The sequence below is a fragment of the Canis lupus genome, chromosome 18, assembly GCF_011100685.1.
Source record: "Canis lupus familiaris isolate Mischka breed German Shepherd chromosome 18, alternate assembly UU_Cfam_GSD_1.0, whole genome shotgun sequence".
NCBI lineage: Eukaryota > Metazoa > Chordata > Mammalia > Carnivora > Canidae > Canis > Canis lupus.
Genome location: NC_049239.1, coordinates 41,237,522 through 41,259,328, shown reverse-complemented (window position 1 = coordinate 41,259,328; position 21,807 = coordinate 41,237,522). Strand labels below are relative to the sequence as shown.

Genomic DNA, 21,807 nt, shown 5'->3' with positions numbered 1-21,807 from the left:
GATGTGGGATTCGATCCCGGGTCTCCAGGATCGCGCCCTGGGCCAAAGGCAGGCGCCAAACCGCTGCGCCACCCAGGGATCCCCTTGTTCCGATATATTGATGGTAATGTTGGCTGCCAAACCCCTGATACCTAAGAATTACATTTTCTTTCTGATGTTGGAGTAAAGGATCTGCAGAGTGGAGGAATGAGAAGAAAACTCTAGTGAAATCCTTGGATGAAGCCCTCTTTGGTCCCTAGCAAAATTCTTTGCTCACCCTTGCACTGTGTATTTACGTTTAAGTATAAATATAAATGCTGGTCTCTTTTTTTTCTGACTCATCAGAATTTTTCATCCGTTTGCTAGTCAGGACATGTACTGGATATGTCCATGGTTTTGTTCTTAACCTATTTATGGTTTCTGGCTTTATGCTGGCTCCACTCAAGTGGCTGAGGAATGATGTTTCTCATGGCAGTAGGAGGTGGAGTGTCCAAGAAGGAGAGGTTGCCATGGAGCACAAAGGCTAGAGGTACTGCTTTCTTTGTTTCTTCTCTCTGCTAAACTGCCTGCCAGCCTAACTTGATTTGCCCAAAATAGAACACTTGTACTTGCTTTATGAGATAAATAATGGTTGAACAAAGATATTGAAACAAAAATGAAAAGAGACTATAATTAAGGATTGTTTTATTCAGTACACACACGCACATACACACATACTCACATATATCTTCCCATTGAGTGGTCATTAGCAACAAAGGTTTTCATTAAAACCTGGAAGATTTTACTTCGCAGATGGCATCTGAACTGAGTACAGTGTGCACAGTTAGGAATGTAGAGTGGAGGTTTAATCAGAGGAAGGTCTTTGTCACTAAGAAATCCTGAAAATTTAGTGAATGAAATGGTGTGGAGGCATATTTATAAAGGACAGCAATGTCAGGCATGCCTGGCGCATACATGCCCAGAGGCATGGGAGGAAATGTGGTAAGCAAGACTATGGTACAGCAATGGTGGGCTTTGAAAGTCATGGTGAGTATTTCAGCCATTGCATTAGAAAACCATAGTAGCCATTTTATCATATTCATGGTTCATCATATTTTTAGAATGCACTTTTCCTTTTCAAGTTATAGCAAGGTGATAAAAAGAGGTAAGGTAGAGGATGAGGAGAAGAGAGAATATCTGAATTTGTGTCCTTTCTTTCCATTTAGAAACATGGATGGTCCATTTAAAGAATTCTAGGATTGGCCATTTGTAGTACTGATTTTTGTGAAATACCAAGCTGATTTTGTGGTACATATGTACTGATAATTCTCACAATGCAAACTCATATAAGTATCGAACTCAAATTGCTGCTTTCCTTCAACAAAAATAGTGTGAGATATTTTATTCAGAATATAATGAATATTAGACACTACATGAAAAGAATTATCTTCTCTATTTTGTGAGTCTAAAATGCTTCTGCTTTTAGGGCAGTGGAAATGCTTTGTATGATATTATAATGATGGATGCATGTCCTTAACATTTACCCAAATCCATAGAATGTACCACACGAAGAGTGAACCCTAGGGTTAACTCTGGCCTCTCATTGATGATGGTGTGTTATGGTGATTATGTCTAATCAATTGTGACAAGTCTGCCATTCAGAACATTAGTGTGCAAAACAGTTGTGCATCTGTTTTATGGGTAAATTAACAAGGTAGATTAATATCTTTGAAAGTTGATACTAATCATCATAATGGAAAATTGATACTAATAATCCTAATGAAAGCAACGATTGCAATTGCAGGCGCACAGACCTCCCATGCTTTGTACATATTGAATTATTTAGCCTGCATAGAAACCCTAAAAAGTAGGTTGCTTTGCTTTTAATGTTTACAGGTGAAGAAAATGAAGCACAGAGATATCAAGGGACTTGTTACATATCTCACCATAGTGGGCAGTTGGGTAGGGTACAAATCTACGCTGTGTGACTTCGGTTTCTAAGCACTATCGCTGTGCTAACCTACCTCCTGCCCTGCTTTAGAATATCTGCATCTTAGGAAACCTAATTTAGAATGTCTTTCTTCAGTTAAAGTTATGATTCATCTGTTAACATAATTCTGAATTTTTCACTCCTAAGCTATTCTTTAGAAATTTGTAATCTTGTCTCTTTTCTCTTTGTATTCTTCTAATATCAATGATAGTGTGCCTTACATAATGAATGATCTCAACTATATTTATCTTAAAACTCAAACTATTAAGAGCAGTGGAATATTTTTCCCATTTTTTTACAATAACTCCAGATATTTGTGAGTCAATACTCAAAAGAAAAGATTATTGTAGGATTATGACAGAAGTGAGTAGATAGTATAATTTTAAAATGTTTTGGAAGTAAGCTAAATTAAAATAGGAAAATTGGCTAAATTAAAACAGGAAAAGGGAAAAAGCCCCAGAAACACAGTAAAAGTAAAATCATGAGAGTGAAAGAAGCAGAGGTGGCAATTAATAGTTCTTACTCACTACAAGCCAGGTATTTTTCTCATTTTATCTACCTAGGTACCATGATTATGCTCAAAGTGACTTTCCCAAACCAGTATATAGTGGAACTAGGATTTGAACTCAAGACATAGGGATCTAGCACCTGTGTTCTTGACCAGAAAATGTAATGTTTTGCTAGATTAATAGCCTTTCCAGATAAAATATCAAGACTGCAAAATATAAACTGACAAAAGATGAAAAATTCTCAGATGGTCAATCATTAAATATAAAATGCAGTAAAACTGGGCATACCAGGTGGCTCATTGTTTTGGCGCCACCTTCTGCCCAGGGCCTGATCCTGGAAACCCCGAATCTGGTCCCACGTCGGGCTCCTTGCATGGAGCCTGCTTCTCCCTCTGCCTACTTCTCTGCCTCTGTGTCTCTCATGAACAAATAAATAAAAATCTTTTTTAAAAATGCAATAAAACTGTTAAATGTGGTTTATGATAAAAAGGTATATGCACATAATAAAATATAGTTATTTACTATTATCCCAGTGAGGTAATAAGATAATGTCACAAAATAACTTGTGTTTGCATGTTCATCAGCTTTTTTGGAATATCATCAACCTTGAAATATTGGCATACTTGTATATACAAAAGAGATACACATATACAAGTATATTGTTAGAATGTTTAAAAAACACATAAAAATAGTCATTTCTGGAGAGTAGGATCATAGAGTCAATAATTTTGAGACAGAGTGTAATTTTCTTCTCTCATTCCTCTGTGTACTTTGAAGAATTAATGATATCATGAATTTTTTGAAAATAAAATATAGTTAATAAATGGACACAAAATATTGAAGAACCTTTTAATAATTACCAATAGCAATGACAATATCAAGCATTTGGAGCAGCAATATCATGATTGTAAAATTACTCTGAATTGTTGTTTGTGAGAATGAAAATTGAAAGCAACAGCAATATCTCGGTGGACAAAGGGTCAAATAAATACCATTTAGAAAAATTTTACAATGTCGGTTATGAAATGAACAATTGAACCATGGAAAATATAGTAACATGGGAAGAAGTGTTATAATAATTCCAAGTCAAAATCAGAACACACAATGGCATACAATGATTTCAGTGACAAACTATATATGCTATGGACAAGAACTTCAAACAGAAAAATCATAACATAGTATATTGAATTATCGAATTTTCTTCAAATGGTATTTTTAGAAATAAGGCAACTCAGGGTCAAAAAGGAACATATATGTGTAAAAACACTGTTTAGAATATAGACATCATTAAGATTTTTCTTCCACATTGAATTCATATGCAGAGATTCTCGATGACATCAGTTTAATAGAACAGTAAGAGGGTAAACAGGAAATTTCCTCAATTATGACAAACCTCAAAGTTTTCCAGGCCTTTGTTATCAAATATGATTATCAGTGAAGGTGACATAGAACACAAGAGGTTAAAGACTGTCAAAATAAGTTTTTGTAAAGGATATTTCATCCAAGATACTGATAGGCTCAGAGATGAAGTCAGGGACCCCAAAATCAGTGAACTCAACTGAGGATATTTTCTTCAGGACGTTCTCCAACATAATGAGTGCTAAATAATATCGGAATAGTGTTTTTCAGATTTCGGAGAACATAGATAAAATGCAAAATACATGAACTAGATGTGTGTATACATGATCATAAAAATCTTTTTTTCATTCTTAAGGAATCTCAAGGTAAAGTAGGGCAACTATTAGACATAAATTTTCAGGTGAAGGCCAAATTCTTTTTTTGTTTTAAGATTTTATTTATTTATTAATGAGAGAGAGAGAGAGAGGAAGCGGCAGAGACACAGGCAGAGGAAGAGGCAGGCTCCATGCTGGGAGCCTGACATAGGACTTGATCCTGGGTTTCCAGGATCATGCCCCAGGCTGAAGGCAGCGCTAAACCACTGAGCCACCCTGGCTGCCTGAAGGCCAAGTTTCAAGGCAGTGAAGGCACCTGACCAAGGAAAGTACAAGTTCTGCCATTTTCAAACTTGGTAGGAATCAAAATTTTTAAAGGATATTGACATTTTATTACCCAAATGCAAAAGCTTTGATCCAATTGGGTTAGTTTTTGAATCAATACAGAGATCGGGGAGAGGCTTGGACTTTTGCAGATTTACAAAGATTCACAGGGATTAAAAAAATTGGAGGTTAACAGCAAAAATAAGGAATTGAGAGGTCAGCCCAATGATCTCCCCAAGATGTCACATCTTTTCTTCTTTTGCAGATTAAGCTTTTATCAAGTTCACTTTACCTGCAAACTACTATGTCAATGAATAGCAGCGTGAATGAATTCATTCTGCTTGGCTTGACACAGGATCCAAGAAAACAGAAAGCAATATTTGGGGTCTTCTTAATGCTTTACCTTGCCACACTGTTGGGAAACTTTCTCATTGTAGTGACTATTAAAAGAAGCAGGACTCTTGGGAGTCCCATGTACTTCTTCCTATTTTACCTGTCCTTTGCTGATGCCTGCTTCTCTACAACCATTGCCCCCAGATTGATTGTGGATGCCATTTCCCAGCAGAAGACCATTTCCTACAAGGAGTGCATGACTCAGGTCTTTTCAGCCCACTTCTTTGGATGCATGGAAATCTTCGTGCTGATCCTCATGGCTTTTGATCGCTATGTAGCCATTTGTAAGCCCTTGCGATACACAACCATCATGAACAGGCATGTCTGCAGTGTGCTGGTGATTCTGGGTTGGGTGGGATCCTGTATCCACTCTTCAGCACAAATTGTCCTGGCTTCGAGATTGCCTTTCTGTGGTCCCAATGTGATTGATCACTATTTCTGTGATTTGCAGCCCTTGTTGAAACTTGCTTGCATGGACACTTATGTAATAAATTTGCTAGTTGTTACTAATAGTGGAGCCATATGCTTGGTGAGTTTCATAATCTTGCTTATCTCCTATGTTGTCATCTTGTACTCTCTGAGAAACCACAGTGCAGAAGGAAGGCGAAAAGCCCTTTCGACCTGCACCTCCCATTTTATTGTGGTTGTCCTATTTTTTGGCCCATGTATATTCATGTATACACGCCCGGCAACCACATTTCCAGTAGACAAGGTGGTGGCAGTGTTTTGTACCATTGGGACACCCTTGCTGAACCCTCTGATCTATACACTGAGGAATGCGGAAGTGAAAAATGCCATGAAAAAGTTATGGTGTAGCAAAGGGTGACTTCTGCTGATACATGATATTCAGGGATTCTAATGTATATTTCCTTAACAGTTTGGTTTTCCTTCATGGACAGGAAAGATAAAAAATTTTTCCTTCAGGATTAAAACCAATTAGTATTTGTAATCATGCTTTTTGTATATTTAATTGTATTAATATTAATAAATAGTAATAAATATAAAGACTCCTTATTCTGAGAGGATTGCATTAGAATAAGATTACTTGGGGATCTCTGGATGTCTTGGCAGTTTAGCGCCCGCCTTTGACCCAGGGTGTGATCCTGGAGATCCGGGATCGAGTCCCACATTGGGCTCCCCGCATGGAGCCTGCTTCTCTCACTGTCTGGGTCTCTGCCCCCTCGCCCTCTCTCTGTCTCTCATGAATAAATAAAAAATCTAATTAAAAAAAAGAATAGGATTACTTGAAGTCCAAACCACCTTGAAAAACCTATCATTGGGATCTGTGGGTGGCGCAGCAGCTTGGCGCCTGCCTTTGGCCCAGGGCGCGATCCTGGGCACCCGGAATCGAGTCCCACGTCTGGCTCCCGGTGTATGGAGCCTGCTTCTCCCTCTGCGTGTGTCTCTGCCTCTCTCTCTCTCTTTGTGTGTGTGTGACGATCATAAATAAATAAAAAAAAGAAAAGAAAGAAAGAAAAACCTATCATAGACCTTAGTTGAAAGGTTTTGACATCTGGTCATAGTCAAGATGAATATGTGAATAACATGATAATTTAGCTTCCTGGATCAATTTGCCTTCAGAAGGAAAGCATTAACTAGTGAGAGAATGATTGTGTGTGTGAGCACACACCAATTCTTTGTCTAAGTTTTATTCTAGCGTAATGAATGTGGTCAAGGTGTTAATCCATATGTAACTGGAACTTAATGTAGGGGGCTGTCTTGACAACCTGGCATTTGGAGAAGGTGTTCTAAGAAATTCTGCTCTGGAATCTATACTTGAGCTTGCCTCACTGAGGAATCTACATGGAGGGACCCTCAACCTCTAATAAAAGCTTAAATATTGGTGAAAACCTGTACTGTGACTCGAAATTTTCTCAAAATTCTGTGAGTGGTGAGAGAAGGAGAATCTTATACTTGGCAGTGATGGGTGGTATCAGCCCCTCAGCTGCCTTTTCGGGGGTCGTTCCCATTGCTCTTCACAAGGGAGAAAGAAGAGACAGTGAGGGGGTTTGACAGCAGGAATATGCAGAAAGAAATACACAGAAGGGAGGATAAAGGGGAGAAGGGAGGCAAGGTGAAAAGCAAGAAAAGGGCAAGGAAAAGTGGGAAATTTGTCCACGTTGGAGAGCAGAAGCTTTGCCTTTCTTATATTTTGAGAATCAATTCTGGATGCATGGACATTTGCAGGAAAAAAAAAAAAAGCGAAGTCTCAGTATCTCTACATCTTGACTTAATGTAGCTTACCTCCCTTGACTGCCAAGAGTTTTTGTTTGGGTATCAGGAAAAAAAAAAAAGGTTTCTTTCTGCCCTAATAGGTCTGAAAAATCAAAATTCAGATTATTTTGGAGAACTCATGATTGAAAAGTCTGTTTTAGTTCATTTCAATTTTTGTCTTTTGTTTTTATATGAGAATGTTTTAAAATATACATTTTCACCTTTGAAGATAACCCAACTGATATGTATAATACATACCTGCCACCACCACTGCCACATCATAACCTATAATCAAGCACTTCCATGTGATGCTCTTTCAGTACCTGAGTTTATAATACCCAACAAAACGGCACCAGGAAGTATTACTTTAATTGATATAGGCTAATGAGAAAAGAATGAAATGAATTTCTTAAGTATGTGAAAAGTTTCTGCCAATGGAAGCACAATGTTATCCTGTCCCGCCAAAGATGCCCAGTATTCTTACATAGGAAGTGGTGTTGGACTAAAGACTTAAGACCCGATGAGGACATTTATCAGAGAATGAATGAGAACATTAGAGAAATATTTGTTTGCACTCACATAAAAGATACATTTTCATGAACAAATTGGTATAATTAAACTGTATCTGCCAATGGGGAAGATTTCAAAGTGAATTGGGTGGGGATTGACATGAGGAAGTAGTCATGAGGAAAGGGGACAAGGAATCACTCTAAGCATTGGAAGGGGAGAAAGGAAAGGAAGTCTGAAAATCAATCCTTGAATGTTCAGGGGTTAAAAAAAGAAAAGGAATTCATTAAAGATCCAAGAGAGCTCTTAGAGAACCGTTTTTGTGATGTCAAGGGTGAGGGGAGCCATTTGCAGTTCTCCTCACCTCTACAAGGAGTTGGAGGCTTCTTGGTTAGCCTGAGGCTGTCCTAGCACTCCCCTGATCTGTCTCCTTTCCCTAAAGGGTCCCAGGAGTATGTTGCCAGTCATCCAATAGTGAAAACGATGTTTCCAGTATTTTGTGCAGCTTCTAGCTACTTTCAGCAAAGGGGAAGTTCAGTGACTGCATTATGTCCAGAAATTTAAAACACTACATTTTCTTTGAATCGGGTTTGTTTTTACATTATTAAAAATAATTATGAGCTATGAAAAAAGGAAACAAGTGCACTCTCCTTCCATTCCATCTCCCATGTCCCGATTCCTGCTGTAACTAATGCATTTTTATCTTTTTTTTTAAAGATTTTATTCATTCATGAGAGAGAGAGAGAGAGAGAGAGAGAGGCAGAGACACAGGCAGAGGGAGAAGTGGGCTCTGTGCAAGGAGCCCGACGTGGGACTCCATCCTTGGTCTCCAGGATCAGGCCCTGGGCTGAAGGCACCGCTCAACCACTGAGCTGCCGGGACTGCCCTTATTGAGTTTTTGACATACTTTCTAACCTTTTTTCCAAATTGATAGTCATTTATCTTATAATTTATTTTCATGTTGATACTTTCAACCTCATTCTATATTAAATTACCAAATTTATATTGTTGAATTTGTTTGCATGATACTCTCTGTCCTCTTAACATATTTGTTTATTCTGTGGGCATACTCAATTTGATATCATACTACAGCTTTATGATATATTTGCACTTGGTTCTTCTCCCTCCATCCCCAAAAATCCTTGATTCTTCTATACATTCAACCATATGTACTTTAGAATCTTTTACTCCGTTTCCATGCAAATCATCTTCAGTAATTATGTTTAGGAATTCACTCAGTGTGTCAATTAATTGGGAAAAATTAACAACTTTAAAGAGGCAGTTCATTCACTTCCAAATTGTATAATTTAGCTGATTCAGTTGTTGTATTTCTTTTTGTTTAGTTTTACTGTTCTTCGATAAGACTATTCATGTTTCTGTTACATCTCATAATTTTATTTTTATTCTAGTGGAGATTTATTCCATTTTATAATTGTCTATTATACTTATATTTGGAAGTATTATTATGCTGGTTTTCGAGTAAGCTCTTTTAATAAGTAGTTTAATCTGCAAGCTGATTGTCTTGGTTTGGAGAAGTAGATGAAAACATCAGCCAATAATGACTTGTGTTGTTTTGTGTTGCTTCAACTACTTTATTTCCTTTTCCATTCATTGTTTGAAACAGAATTTCCAAAGTGACAGGCTGCTAGACTGAATTTACCTGAAAATTTGCAAATTTGTTTAATCCAAAAATTGTTTAACATAAGATTTTATAATAGGTCATCAGTATATTCAAATAATTAACATGCATATGAAATATGGGTGCCTTATTTCTCTTAAAAATCTGGGTGAGGGACAAATTTGGATATATGCCCCTCATTAGGCAACCACACACAAGAACTTAGTCCTGGTAGACTCTAAAGGGGAAAAGATTTGTTCCATTTCTATAGGGTGTAAGGGCTTAAAATCCTTCTTAAATATCTTTGCACAGTGTGGCTTCATTCAATGTTTTAAATCTTTTGATCTCTGTTAGAATATGGGGTTAAGGACCTGGTATTAAAAGCCAGTGCAGTACATAATAATGACAGCTATAAAAGGTGGCCTTATCTTGTTCCTGAATTTAATGGAACTCTCTTAAAATTAAAGGTAACACTTCCTTTAGACTTCTGGAACATATTCTTTGATCAAGTTAACGAGACTCATTTTACTTTCAGTTTGCTGTAATTAATTTAATTATAATCCAGACTAAATGTTAGAAAATCCCATGTTGGCATCTCAGAAATAGTTCTTTTTGTTTTATTAATAGAAGTTGATTATCAGGAAATCCTGGCAACAGAAATCAGCAAACTTAGGATTGTGTTGGAAAGCAGAATACGTAAAAAAATTCCAGGCCTTGTCTGCTAAAATGTATTTACTGAGAGATAGAGGCATGCTGTTACCTGACTACTAATTATAGGATGGCACAGTCTCATGAGTTCTCAATAATAGAATGAGAAACATAAAGTAAATCTAGCATGACATTATTTATTTGATTGACCTTTATCAAGTTCTAAAACCTTATACATTTCACAGATATAAAGACATGGACCTCATTCTGAGGTCCTTCCCAGTGTTTGTACTATGGGATCATAATAAAATAAAGATCATCCTAAGGGTTTTTGTAAGATGAAGGTCATCATACGGTATGGACTTTTTCTTCTGTATTGAACACAATAGAAATTGTAAAATATAAAGCTAAGAGAAGTATTTTATGGTGAAATGTTTTCTAACGCATTTGTAAAGTTCCTTCTACAATCAAAACTTAAAGGACAAATAGAAGCTAGCTGCAAAATCTTTTCACAACTATTCCCCCAACTCCTTATAGCACAAAAGTGAGTCATTGCTCCTGAAAATTTTGGAGTCTGTGTCATTTTTAAGAGACAATAACAACATTCATATTCTTTGTGGTTTGAGGAACAGTTAGTGGTCTCAGCACTATAGTCTGACCCTGTGTGTATTTCTGTTCTTGCTTCTTGCAACTCTCTTCCTGGACCATTATGTTCCTGGTCTTTCACAGCCCCTTGAATATACCCCAGGAGTGCTGTATTAGAGTCTCCCTTTCTAGAATTTTCACCCCAGTAATTTTCACATGGCTATTTCCACCTGATCCTTTTTGTTATTTATTGGTTCTTATCATCATTAAAATATTGATTGATATGTTTCTGCAATTACCCTCATGAAATCTGAAGAAAATTCAAACACAGTTGAAACATTATCTGCTAATAGAATCTTTCTCCTCCTTCCCAGGATGAGGTACCCTCCATAGAATAACCGGACCCCTCTGCTTCCAATGATTATGTTCTAATGATCACTACCTGTCTTTTGTTTGCTTCATTTAAATTTAATTATCGTTGATATATTATATCATTAATTTCAGATGTAGAATTTAGTAATTCATCAGTTGCTATAATACCCAGTACTTATCACCTCATGTGTCCTCCTTAAAGCCTGCAATCTGGTTACCGCATTCCACCACCAATCTCCTCTCCAGCAGCCCTCAGTTTCTTTCACATAGTTAAGAGTCTCTCATATGTCTCCCTCTCTGATTTCATCCTATTTCAATTTCCCTCCCCTTTTCCATGATCCTCTGTTTTGTTTCTTAAATTCCACACATGAGTGAAACCATATGATTTTTTTTCCTCTAATTGACTTCTTTTTCTCAGAATCATATCCTCTGATTCCATCCATGTTGATGTAAATGGTAAGGCTTAATCCTTCTGATGGCTGCATAATAGTCCATTGTATTATCCACCACATCTTTATGCATTCATCTGTGGTTGGACATCGGGACCTTTCCACAGTCTGTCTATCTTGCATATTCCTGCTGTGAACATTGGGGTACAAGTGGTCCTTTGATTCCATATATTTGTATCTTTGGAGTAAATTCCTAGTAGTTCAATTGCTGCATTGTAGGGTAGCTCTATTTTCAACCTCTTGGGGACCTCCATACTGTTTTCCAGAGTGGCTGCATCAGCATGCATGCTCACTAGTATTGTGAGAGCGTCCTCTTTCTCTGCATCCTCACCGACATTTGTCGTTTCCTGACTTGTCAATTTTAGCCATTCTGACTGGTGTGAGATGGTATCTCATTGTGGTTTTGAGTTGTATTTCCCTGATGTCAAGGCATGTGGAGCATTTTTCATGTGTCTGTTGGCCATTTGTAGGTCTACTTTGAGAAACGTCTGCTCAACTCTTTTATTTCCTGACAGCAATGTTTTGGGGGGTATTGAGTTAAATAAGTTTCTTAGGAGATCTTGAATACTAGCCTGATACATCATTTGCAAATATCTTCTCTATTCTGTAGGTTGCCTTTTCTTTTTGTTGACTATTTCCTTTCCTTTGCGAAAGCTTTATATCTTGATGAATCCAGATAGTTCATTTTTGCTTTTCTTTCCCTTGCCTGGAGAGCTGTGTCTAGCAAGAAGTTGCTGTGGCTGAGGTGAAAGATGTTTCAGCATGTGCCCTCCTCTAGGACTTTGATGGATTCTTGTCTCACAGGTCTATCACCAACTTTTGGGTCACTTTTTGTGTTGGTATAAGAAAATGATCCAGTTCCATTCTTCTGCAATGTGGCTGTCCAATTATCCCACACCATTTGTTGAAGAGACTATTTTCCATTGGATATTCCTCCCTGGTTTGTTGAAGATTTGAATATTAGTGGACCATCATGATGAGGTTTCATTTCTGGGACCTCTATTCTATTGATCTCCGTGTTTGCTTTTGTGCCAGGAGCATATTCTCTGATGCTTACAGCTTTGTAATACAGCTTGAGGTCCAGAATTGTGATGCCACCAGTTTTAGTTTTCTTTTTCAACTTTCCTCAGTCTACCTGGGGTCTGTTCTGGTTCCATACAAATCTAGGATTATTAGTTCCAGCTCAGTGAAAACTACCGATTATACTTTGATAGAGATTGCATTGAATGTGTAGATTGCTCTGGGTAGCATAGACATTTTCACAGTATTTGTTGTTCCAGTCATGAGCATGGTATTTTTTTCCAATAAATTCTGTCACCCTTCATTTCTTTAATTTCTTTAATACGTATTCTATGTTTTCAGAGTACAGATCTTTTTTTACCACTTTGGTTAGGTTTGTTCGTAGGTATTTTTGATTTTTGGTGCAATCGTCAATAGGATTAATCCCGTAATGTCACTTTCTTCAGTCTTACTGTTACTGTATAGAAAGGCAACTTATTTCTGTGCAATGATTTCATATGCTGCCATGTTGCTGAATACTTATATGAGATCTATCAATATTTGAGTGGAGTCTTTTGGATTTTCCACATATAGTATCATGTCATCTGTAAAGAGTGAGAGTTCGATGGCTTCTTTGCTGATTTGGATGCCTTTTATTCCTCTTTTTCTCTTTTTTGTCTCCTTGCTGAGGTTAAAATGTCTCGTACTATTTTGAACAGCAGTGGTGAGTCGGTATCCCTGCTGTGTTCCTGACCATTGATTGAGAATGATATTCTCTGTGGGTTGTTGTTTGTGTGTTTTATTTTTATATGTATATATAGAGCTTTTATGATATTGAGATAAGCTCCCTATATCCCTACACTCTGGAGAGTTTTAATCAGGAAAGGATGCTGTATTTTGTCGAATGCTTTTTCTGCATCAACTGAGAGGATCCTGTGGCTCTCATCCTTTCTTTTATTAATGGATGTGTCACTCTGATTGATTTGTAGATGTTGAACCACCCTTGAAGCCCAGAAAGAAATCCCACTTGGTCATGGTGATTAATCCTTTTGATGTGCTTTTGGATCCTAATGGCTGTCTCCTGAGAATTTTTGCATCCTTGTTTATTCGGGATATTGTTCTGTATTTTTCCTTTTGGTGGAATCTTTGTCTGGTTTTGAGATCAAGGTAATGCTGGTCTTATAGAATAAGTTTGGAAGTATTCCTTCCATTTCTATTTTTTTGATATAGCTTCCAAAAATAGGTATTAGTTCTTCCCTAAATGTTTGGTAGAATTCCCCTAGGAAGTCATCTGGTCTTGAGTTGTAGTTTGTTAGGTGATCTTTGATTATTGCTTCAATGTCTTTGCTGGTTTTGATTCTGTTCAGGCTTTCTATTTCTTCTTGCTTCAGTTTTGGTAGGTCATGTGTTTCCAGGAATGCTTTCATTTCTTCTAGATTGCCTAATTGGTTGGCATATAATTGCACATAGCAATCTATGAAATTGTTTGTATTTCCTTGGTGTTGGTAGTGATCTCACCTCTTCATTTATGGTTTTATTTATTCAGGTCCTTGATCTTTTGTTTTTGATAGGTCAGTCTAGTGGTTTCTTGATCTTATTAATTCTTTCAAAGTAACCAGCTTCTAGTTTTGTTGTTCTAGTCTACTGTTCTTTTAGTTTGTATTTCATCAATTTCTGCTATAATCTTTATTATTTCTCTTCTCTTGCGACATTTAGCTCCTTTAGGTGTAAGGTTAAGTTGTGTAGTTGAGACCTTTCCTGTGTTGAGAACAGCTTGTATCACTGTATACTTCTCTCTTAAGACTGCCTTTGCTTCATCTGAACTGTTGTGTTTTCCTTTTATTTCATTTCATGAATTTTTAAAGATTTTTCTTTAGTTTCTTCTTTGACCCATTCATTCTTTAGTAGGATGCTTTAACCCGAATGAATTTTGTCCCTCCTAAATTTCCTGTTGTGATTGAGTTCAAAATTCCAATCATTATAGTCAGAAAAATTGCAGGGAATAATCCCAATCTTTTTAATTCAGTTGAGACCTGATTTTTGATTCAGCTGCGATCGATAATGGAAAATGATCTGTATTCACTCAAGAAGAATATGTAGTCTTTTGCTTTAGGAAGGCATGCTCTGAATATGTCTGTAATGTCCGTCTGGACCAGTGTGTCATTCAAAGCCCTTGTTTCCTTACTGAAATTCTGCTTTGATGATCTGTGCATTTTTGTGAATGTTGTGTTAAAGATGCCCACTATTACTGTATTATTGTCAAAGTGTTTCTTAATTCTGTTGTTATTTGCTTTATATATTTGGCTGCTCCTCTATTAGAGTCTAAATAATTGCAGTTTTAATTCTTCTTGTTTGATGGACCACTTAATTATGATACATTGTCCTTCCTCATCTCTTATGACTGTCTTCAGGTTAGAAACTAATGTGTCTGTTATAAAGATTGCCACCTAAACGTTTTTGTTTTTGTTTTTGTTTTATGTCCACTAGCATGATAGATGGTTCTCGTCCTCCTCGCTTTTGATCTGGAAGTGTCTTTCGGTCTAAATTGTGCCGATTGTAGACGACATATCAAAGTGTCATGCTTTTTTTTTATCCAAATTGAACCTATGACTTATGATTCTAGTATTTATCCCATTCATATTTAGAGTGAACATTGAGCGATACGAATCCATTGTCATCGCTTGACCTGTAAAGTCACTATTTCTGTATATTATCTCTGTTCATTTCTGGTTTATGTTACTTTTGGGCTCTCTTTTCACTTCCAGGATCCTCTTTAATATTTCCTGGTGGGCTGGTTTAGTGATCACAAGTTCTTTCAGTTTCTCTTTTTCCTGGATCTCTTTATCTCTCCTATTCTGAATGACAGCCTTGCTGGATATAGTATCCTTGTCTGCATACTGTTTTCATTTAGCATCCTGAATATATCATGCCAGTCCTTTCCAGCCTTCTAGGTCTCTGTGGATAAGACAGTGGGACTCTTATTTTCCTACCCTCATAGATTCAGGACCTCTTGTCCTGAGCTGCTTTCAGAGTTTTCTCTCTGTCTCTGAAATTTGCAAGCTCCACTGTTATATGTTGAGGTGTTAGACTACTTTTGTATTGATTTTGAGGGGGATCCTTTGTTCCTTCTGAATCTGAATGCCTGTCTCCTTCCTCAGATTAGAAGAATTTTCAGCTATAATATGCTTTTATATACCTTCTTCCCCACTTTCTCTGTTACTTTTTCCTCTTCTTTTGGGACCCCAATTATGCTAATATTGTTTCATCTTATGGTATCACTTATCTCTCAAATTTTTCCCTTGTGATTCCGTAGTTGTTTATCTCTTTTTTTTTTAACTTCAGTTTTCTTATTCTTCTCAATTTGTTTTCTATATCACTCATCCTCTCTTCCATCTCATTTTTTCCCCAGCAGTTAGAGCCTCCATTTTTTATTGCATCTCAGGAATAGTAGCCTTTTTAGTTTTGACCTCCTTAGATTTTAGTTCTTTTATTTTGCCAGAAAGGGACTCTCAAGTGTCTTCTACGCTTTTTTTCAGCCCAGGTAGTATCTTTATAATTTTTATTCTGAATCTACTTCCAACATGTTGCTTCTATCTCTACTGATTAGGTCCTTGGCAGTGAATACTGCCTTGTGTACTCTTTTGAAGTGAGTTCTTCTGTATTGTCATTCTGACCATAGAAGAACATGAAAGAGAACAAAATACTAAAATGGCAACAGTGATTCCAGAGAAATATACATGAAAAAAATCAGAAGCAACAGAAAAAGAATTAAAGATGGGCAGCCCCGGTGGCACAGCGGTTTAACTCTGCCTGCAGCCCGGGGACTGATCCTGGAGACCAGATCGAGTCCCACATCGGGCTCCCTGCGTGGAGCCCCTTCTCCCTCTGCCTCTGTCTCACTTGCTCTGTATCTCTCATGAGTAAATAAAATAAAATCTTAAAAAAAAGAAAAATAATTAAAGAAAGAGAGAGAATATAACCAAATTCTGAACAGACGGAGCGCTACACTAGATCCTGGGTGTATTTTGGTTGGCTCCTTTGAAGAAATTAGATCTCAAATGGTAAAGAAAGGCAAATTTATATATAATCAAAACAATTAATTGGATTCAATGACCGGTTAAAATAGAACTATAAAATGAAAATCAAAGAGACTTTAAAAGAGTTGATAAAATAAGAAATTATTTGAAAAGCAACAAAAAGATTAATGTGAAAGAGTGAAGAAATATGAGAAAAAACCTTAAATTCTATATACTATTTTCCCCTAGTGCTGGAGTTTGGCAGTTCTCTATCATTGGTTACCTTGGTCTTAGCAGATGTCCCTGCAGATCTTCTGGGCGAGGTGCCTGGTGCAGTGACTCTCAGGTTTCTTGTCGTGGATTTTATTGCTCTGCCCTTTGCAGGGAGCCAGGCTAAATATACAGCTCCAGATTTCTCTATGTGACTTTTGTTGCCTTAAGGCTTTCCGTACCATTATAGGGGTTGAGAAGGAAAATCAGAGCTGCACCTCCATCTCCAGCCCTCATGCTGAAAGTTCATGTCCCTTATTCTTCAGTGAGTGCTCAGGTAAAAGCAGTCAATCACTCTTATCCCCCTGATTTCAGTTCACATTCAGTGCTAAACCAGCCTGTGACCCAGTGCATGTGATCTCGTTTCAAGAATCCAAGTTTTAAAGACTTCTGTGGCACTCAGCAGTAATACACCTCCTGGAGAAGTGGGGGCCTCTCAGTGTTTCTGTCACTTTCTGGGCCCCTCCGCAGAGAGCAGTCACCCTACCTTGCTGACGTTCCCTGTTTATGGCAAGACTGAGTTGAATGTTGGTCCTGGGCTGACTGTCTGCAATAAGGTACTCTGCCCCAGTGCCTGGGAACACTCTGCTGCACTCTGGTACCCCCATTCTTTTTGTGATGCCAGGAATCCTGAGACCATGCTGTCAAACCCAGGATTCTGTCTTTCTTCACCTCCTGACCACCCTTCAGGCAAACTTGTAAAAGTCCCAATTTTGCACTCCACTGCTTACACCATCATCTGGTACTTGAATAATGGAGGCTTCAATGCCCATGGTTTATCCTCTGATAGATGGCCTCAGATTCATTTCTCTATACACCCTCCATTGCAAAAAGTGGTTATTTTTCTATTTGTAGAATTGTAGCAACTTTTTCTCAGATCGCCAGTTGATTTTGCAGTTGTTCGGTATGATTTGTTAGGTATCCAGCTGATTTCCAGAGACGAGAGAAGATGAAGGTCCCCTACTCCTCTGCCATGTTAAGTCTCTCCCCATTCTGCAGCTTTAAATAGGTGGTCACAGAAGTCTTCGTGGCAGACATCACTTTGGAATAAATACTTGAAGGTGGTGAAGGAGTCAGTCATGTGGATATACACTACAGTAATGTCTTGGAGGGTATGAGGCTAATGAGATGGGATCCTTGAGAGTACTAGGTGAGATCAAAGAGGAATTGTTGGGTCTAGATCACATAGAGCCTTGTAGGTTGCATTACATGTCTTCCTTTTTGATGAAATGAAGTGGAGCACCATTGGAGAACTTTGATCAGAGAAGAGACGAGACATGACTCACCTATTTTGTCTGATATTAGTATTTCTGCCTTAGCTTTCCTTTTGCTTCTATTTGCATGGTAAATGTTTTTCCAGCCTGTCTCTTTCCACCTCTCCGTGTCTTAGTTCTGAAGTGAGTTCAACAAAAGGATATAACTATTGCAATTACTGGGACCACACATGTTTTCACCTAAATGAATTAAACAACTACTAACAGGCACAAAAGAAGAAATTTGCAGTACTGCAATAACAGTAGGGAATTCTTATACCTCAGCTCCACCAATAGACAGATCATCCAGACAAAAAAAAGAAATAAACTAGAAAGAGTGGCTTTGAATGACATATTTGACCAAATGGGCCTAAGATATTCAGAACATTATATCCCAATAGAGCAGAAGACATTCTTTTCAAGTTCACAGGGGACATTATCTTGAATAGATCTCAATTAGGGTACAAAACAAACAAGACTTAACAAAATAAAAAAGTCTGAAATCATATTACACACCGTTTTTGGTCACAGTCGTATAAAAGTTGAAGTACTCACAAGAAGAAATCTAGAAAGAACACAAATACATGAAGCAAAGAATCCTACTCCTAAACATTAAATAGGTCAAACAAATAATCAAACGGGAAATCAAAATATTCATGGAGACAGATGAAAATGTTAAGGTGTTAATATCTAAAAGATGTAAAGAATGTACATAACTCACCACCACAAAGACTAAAAATCTTACTTAAAAAATGGACAGAGAACCTGAATAGACATTTTTCTAAGAAGATAGAGAAATAACAATTTAACACATGAAAAGATGTTCAATGTCACTCATCATCAGGGAAATGAAAATCAAAATCACAGTGGGATGTCACTTCACACCAGTCAGAATGACTAAAATAAAAAGAAAAAAAAAACAAGAAATAAAGAGTGTTGGCAAGGATGTGGAATAAAATGTACCCTCATACCCTCTGGTGGGAATATAAACTGGTGCGGCCACTGTAGAAATCAGGATGGAAGTTCCTCAAAAATGAAAAATAGAAAAATAGAATTGCCATGTGATCCAGTAATTCCACTATTATTTATCCAAATATATTTTTGCAACAACATGAATGGATTGAGTCAGTCTAAACATAAGTGAAATTCAGACAGACTAAGACAAATACCATATGAATTCACTACTATCTATGTAGATTTCAGAAAGAAGACAAATGAGCAAAGAAAAAAGGTCACAAACAAAAAAACTCAGATTCTTAAAATATGGAGAATAAAATGGTGGTTACCAGAGGGAAGGTGGGCAGTTAGGATAAAAGGGTGAATGTAATTGAGAGAACACCTGTCGTGTTCAGCACCGATAATGTATAGAATTGTTCAATCAAAAATATGTGCATGTTTTGTAGGTAAATTATAACTTACGCGGCTTTATTTTTTTAATATTTTATTTATTTATTCATTAGAGACACATAGTGAAAGAGGCAGAGATACAGGAAGAAGGAGAAGCAGGTCCTTACAGGGAGCCAGATGTGGGAGACAATCTGGCACCCTGGGATCACGTCCTGAGCCAGAGGAGATGCTCAACCACTGAAGCAGGAAGGCATTCCTCCTTAAGTTGCTTTAAAAACAAACAAAAAAATCAGTAAAAGCATTTTCATTTCCAATTTTCTATCTTTTCTTTACATTTGCCTAAATAACTTCAAAGTATTATAGAAATTATAGAAATCGTAATTAGTAGTTTTCACCGTAATTATATTTTACCAGTATTATTAAGATTGAAAATAATTATTATATCTACAGTATCATTTTACTATCATTACAGATAGGAAAATGAGAGAAGTTAAGAGGTTGCTCAAAGTCATAGAGACGTTTATTATGAAAATAAAACTCAATCATATCACATGTGTTGGAAAATGTACCTGGGCTCAGAGGTTCGTGTGCTGTTAGAAAAGATTTCACTTAAAGAGAAAAGTCTTTGGGAACTTTTATTAGTCTCTACTTCATTGTGACTTGAAAGGCATACTTTCTCCTTAGACCAGGGACACCAGTGGAGCAGTTGGTCACTGAAATGGGATGGGTCCCTTTGGGAGTCTAGGAGGAGAGATGGATTCTGTGGACAGGATCTGTCAGATGATAGCCTGTCTGGGATTACTTGGCCCCGTGGTTTGCATTGATCCAGGAGGGACTGAGCTAAGTAGTTTGTAGAGCAAATCCTCTGGGGTTGGGTGGGAAGGGCACAGCCCTTATTCCTCCAAAGGCTGGGTATTTGTGAACTTCTGTGAAATCTCTATATATCTATTGGATATCTATTGGAGGACGAACAAATGTTTAATCCATACGCTCTGCCAAGGAATTGTTTTGGGCATAGAGCTGCCTTTAGAGATTTTTCTATCATAGGATTGTGGGAATAATTCCTTTATATTCTAGAAAGTTCTAACAGTAGAAATAAGAAATGTTCTGCTGATATTACAGACCTCATTGAAGACTCTAACCCAAGCCTCTAGGAAAGATTGGCTACCTGTGGTGTATCTTCTCTCCACATAGATCCTGCAGTGGAAAGTTGAGTAGAAGTATTCGAAGTACAGATTACATGTTTCAAACACACTGCATGTGATTCATCTTCAAGATAAATCAGATTTGCAAGAGAAAAAACTATGGGCTCTCTATTGGATCTCATCTCCTTCTGTACAAGAAATAGGGTAAGTTTAAAAACCCAAGTAATTTACTTTTTTTTTTTTTTTTTTTTTTTTTAGTAAACTACATTCATTCTCTTGATTCCCATTCAGTACTGAAGTTTCTGATTGTTGCCATTATGTAATTCTTTCAATCTTTGAGAAGCATGACGTGCCAGGAAGCTTATTTCTCTCAGTAATGAGAAGATTCTGATATGTCAGGGTTTCTGCCTTCACTGTCCTTGATGCAGCACTGTCTCAGGACCAATTCTTATCGAATGAGGGGTACATTGAAGGGTGTAGAGGAATAGTATCCTACACAGGTGGATTTCTTACTTGCAAAGCTTAAGGTCAGGAAAAGGAAAGGCTGTATACTGACCATGGCAATCAGTATTCATAGAAAGTGTTGTTACCACGATTCTATGGCACTATGATACTCCTTGCTCTGATATTAATGACTGTAATGTTGGCTGCCCAAACCCACTGATACCTAAGAATTACATTTTCTTTCTGGTGTTGGAGTGAGAGATGTTCTCCAGAGTGGAGGAATGAGAAGAAAACTCTAGTGAAATCCTAGGATGAAGTGCTCCTTTGTCCCTTGCAAAATTCTTTGCTCAGCCTTGCACTGTGTATTTACATTTAAGTATAAATATAAATGCTGGTCTCTCTCTCTCTTTTTTTTTTTTCTGACTCATCAGGATTTTCCATCCATTTGCTAGTCAGGACATGTACTGGATGTGTCCATGGTTTTGTTCCTTACGTATGTATGGTTTCTGGCTTTATGCTGGCTCTACTCGAGTGGCTGGTGTCTGATGCTTCTCATGGCAGTAGTGAGTGGAGTGTCCAAGAAGGAGAGGTTGCCATGGAGCACAAAGGCTAGCGTTCTGGTACTGGTTTCTTTTTGACTGATCTCCAGTAAATTGCCTGCCAGCCTATCCTGAATTACCCAAATAGAACAAAATGAGCTTGCTTTATGGAACATAAAATCAAATGAACACAGATATTAAAACAAAAATGAAGAAGGCTATAATTAAGGATTGATTCACTACACACAGACACACAGACACACAGACACACACACACACACACAGTTTTTACCATTGGAAAGTCGTTAGCATGAAGGTTTTCTGAGAAGATGGCATCTGAACTGGGTTCTGTGTGCACAGTGAGAGGAAGGTCTTTGTCACTAAGAAATCCTGAAAATTTAGTGAATGAGATGGTATGTGGGTATATTTATGAAGGATAGTAATATCAGGTGTGGTTGGAGCACACATGCCCAGAAGCGGGAGAGGAAAGTGGTCGGCAAGGTTATGGCAGTGTTTGAGGGCTTTCAAACTCATGGTGAGTATTTCAGCTAATG

General features: G+C 37.5%; 1 protein-coding gene and 1 long non-coding RNA gene across 2 annotated transcripts in view; both read left to right on the top strand.

The window, feature by feature from the left end:
- Positions 1 to 444: 444 nt before the first annotated feature.
- LOC119877242 overlaps positions 445 to 21,807 on the top strand; it is a 32,704-nt gene continuing 11,341 nt past the window's right edge. The window contains exons 1-2 of the long non-coding RNA XR_005373437.1: positions 445 to 508; positions 20,320 to 20,474. This is a non-coding gene — a long non-coding RNA (uncharacterized LOC119877242). The remainder of the gene's footprint in view (positions 509 to 20,319; positions 20,475 to 21,807) is intronic.
- LOC119864124 (olfactory receptor 4C11-like) lies at positions 4,759 to 5,673 on the top strand. Its single transcript, XM_038563263.1, has one exon. The coding sequence runs from the start codon at positions 4,759 to 4,761 to the stop codon at positions 5,671 to 5,673; it is 915 nt and encodes a 304-aa protein (XP_038419191.1).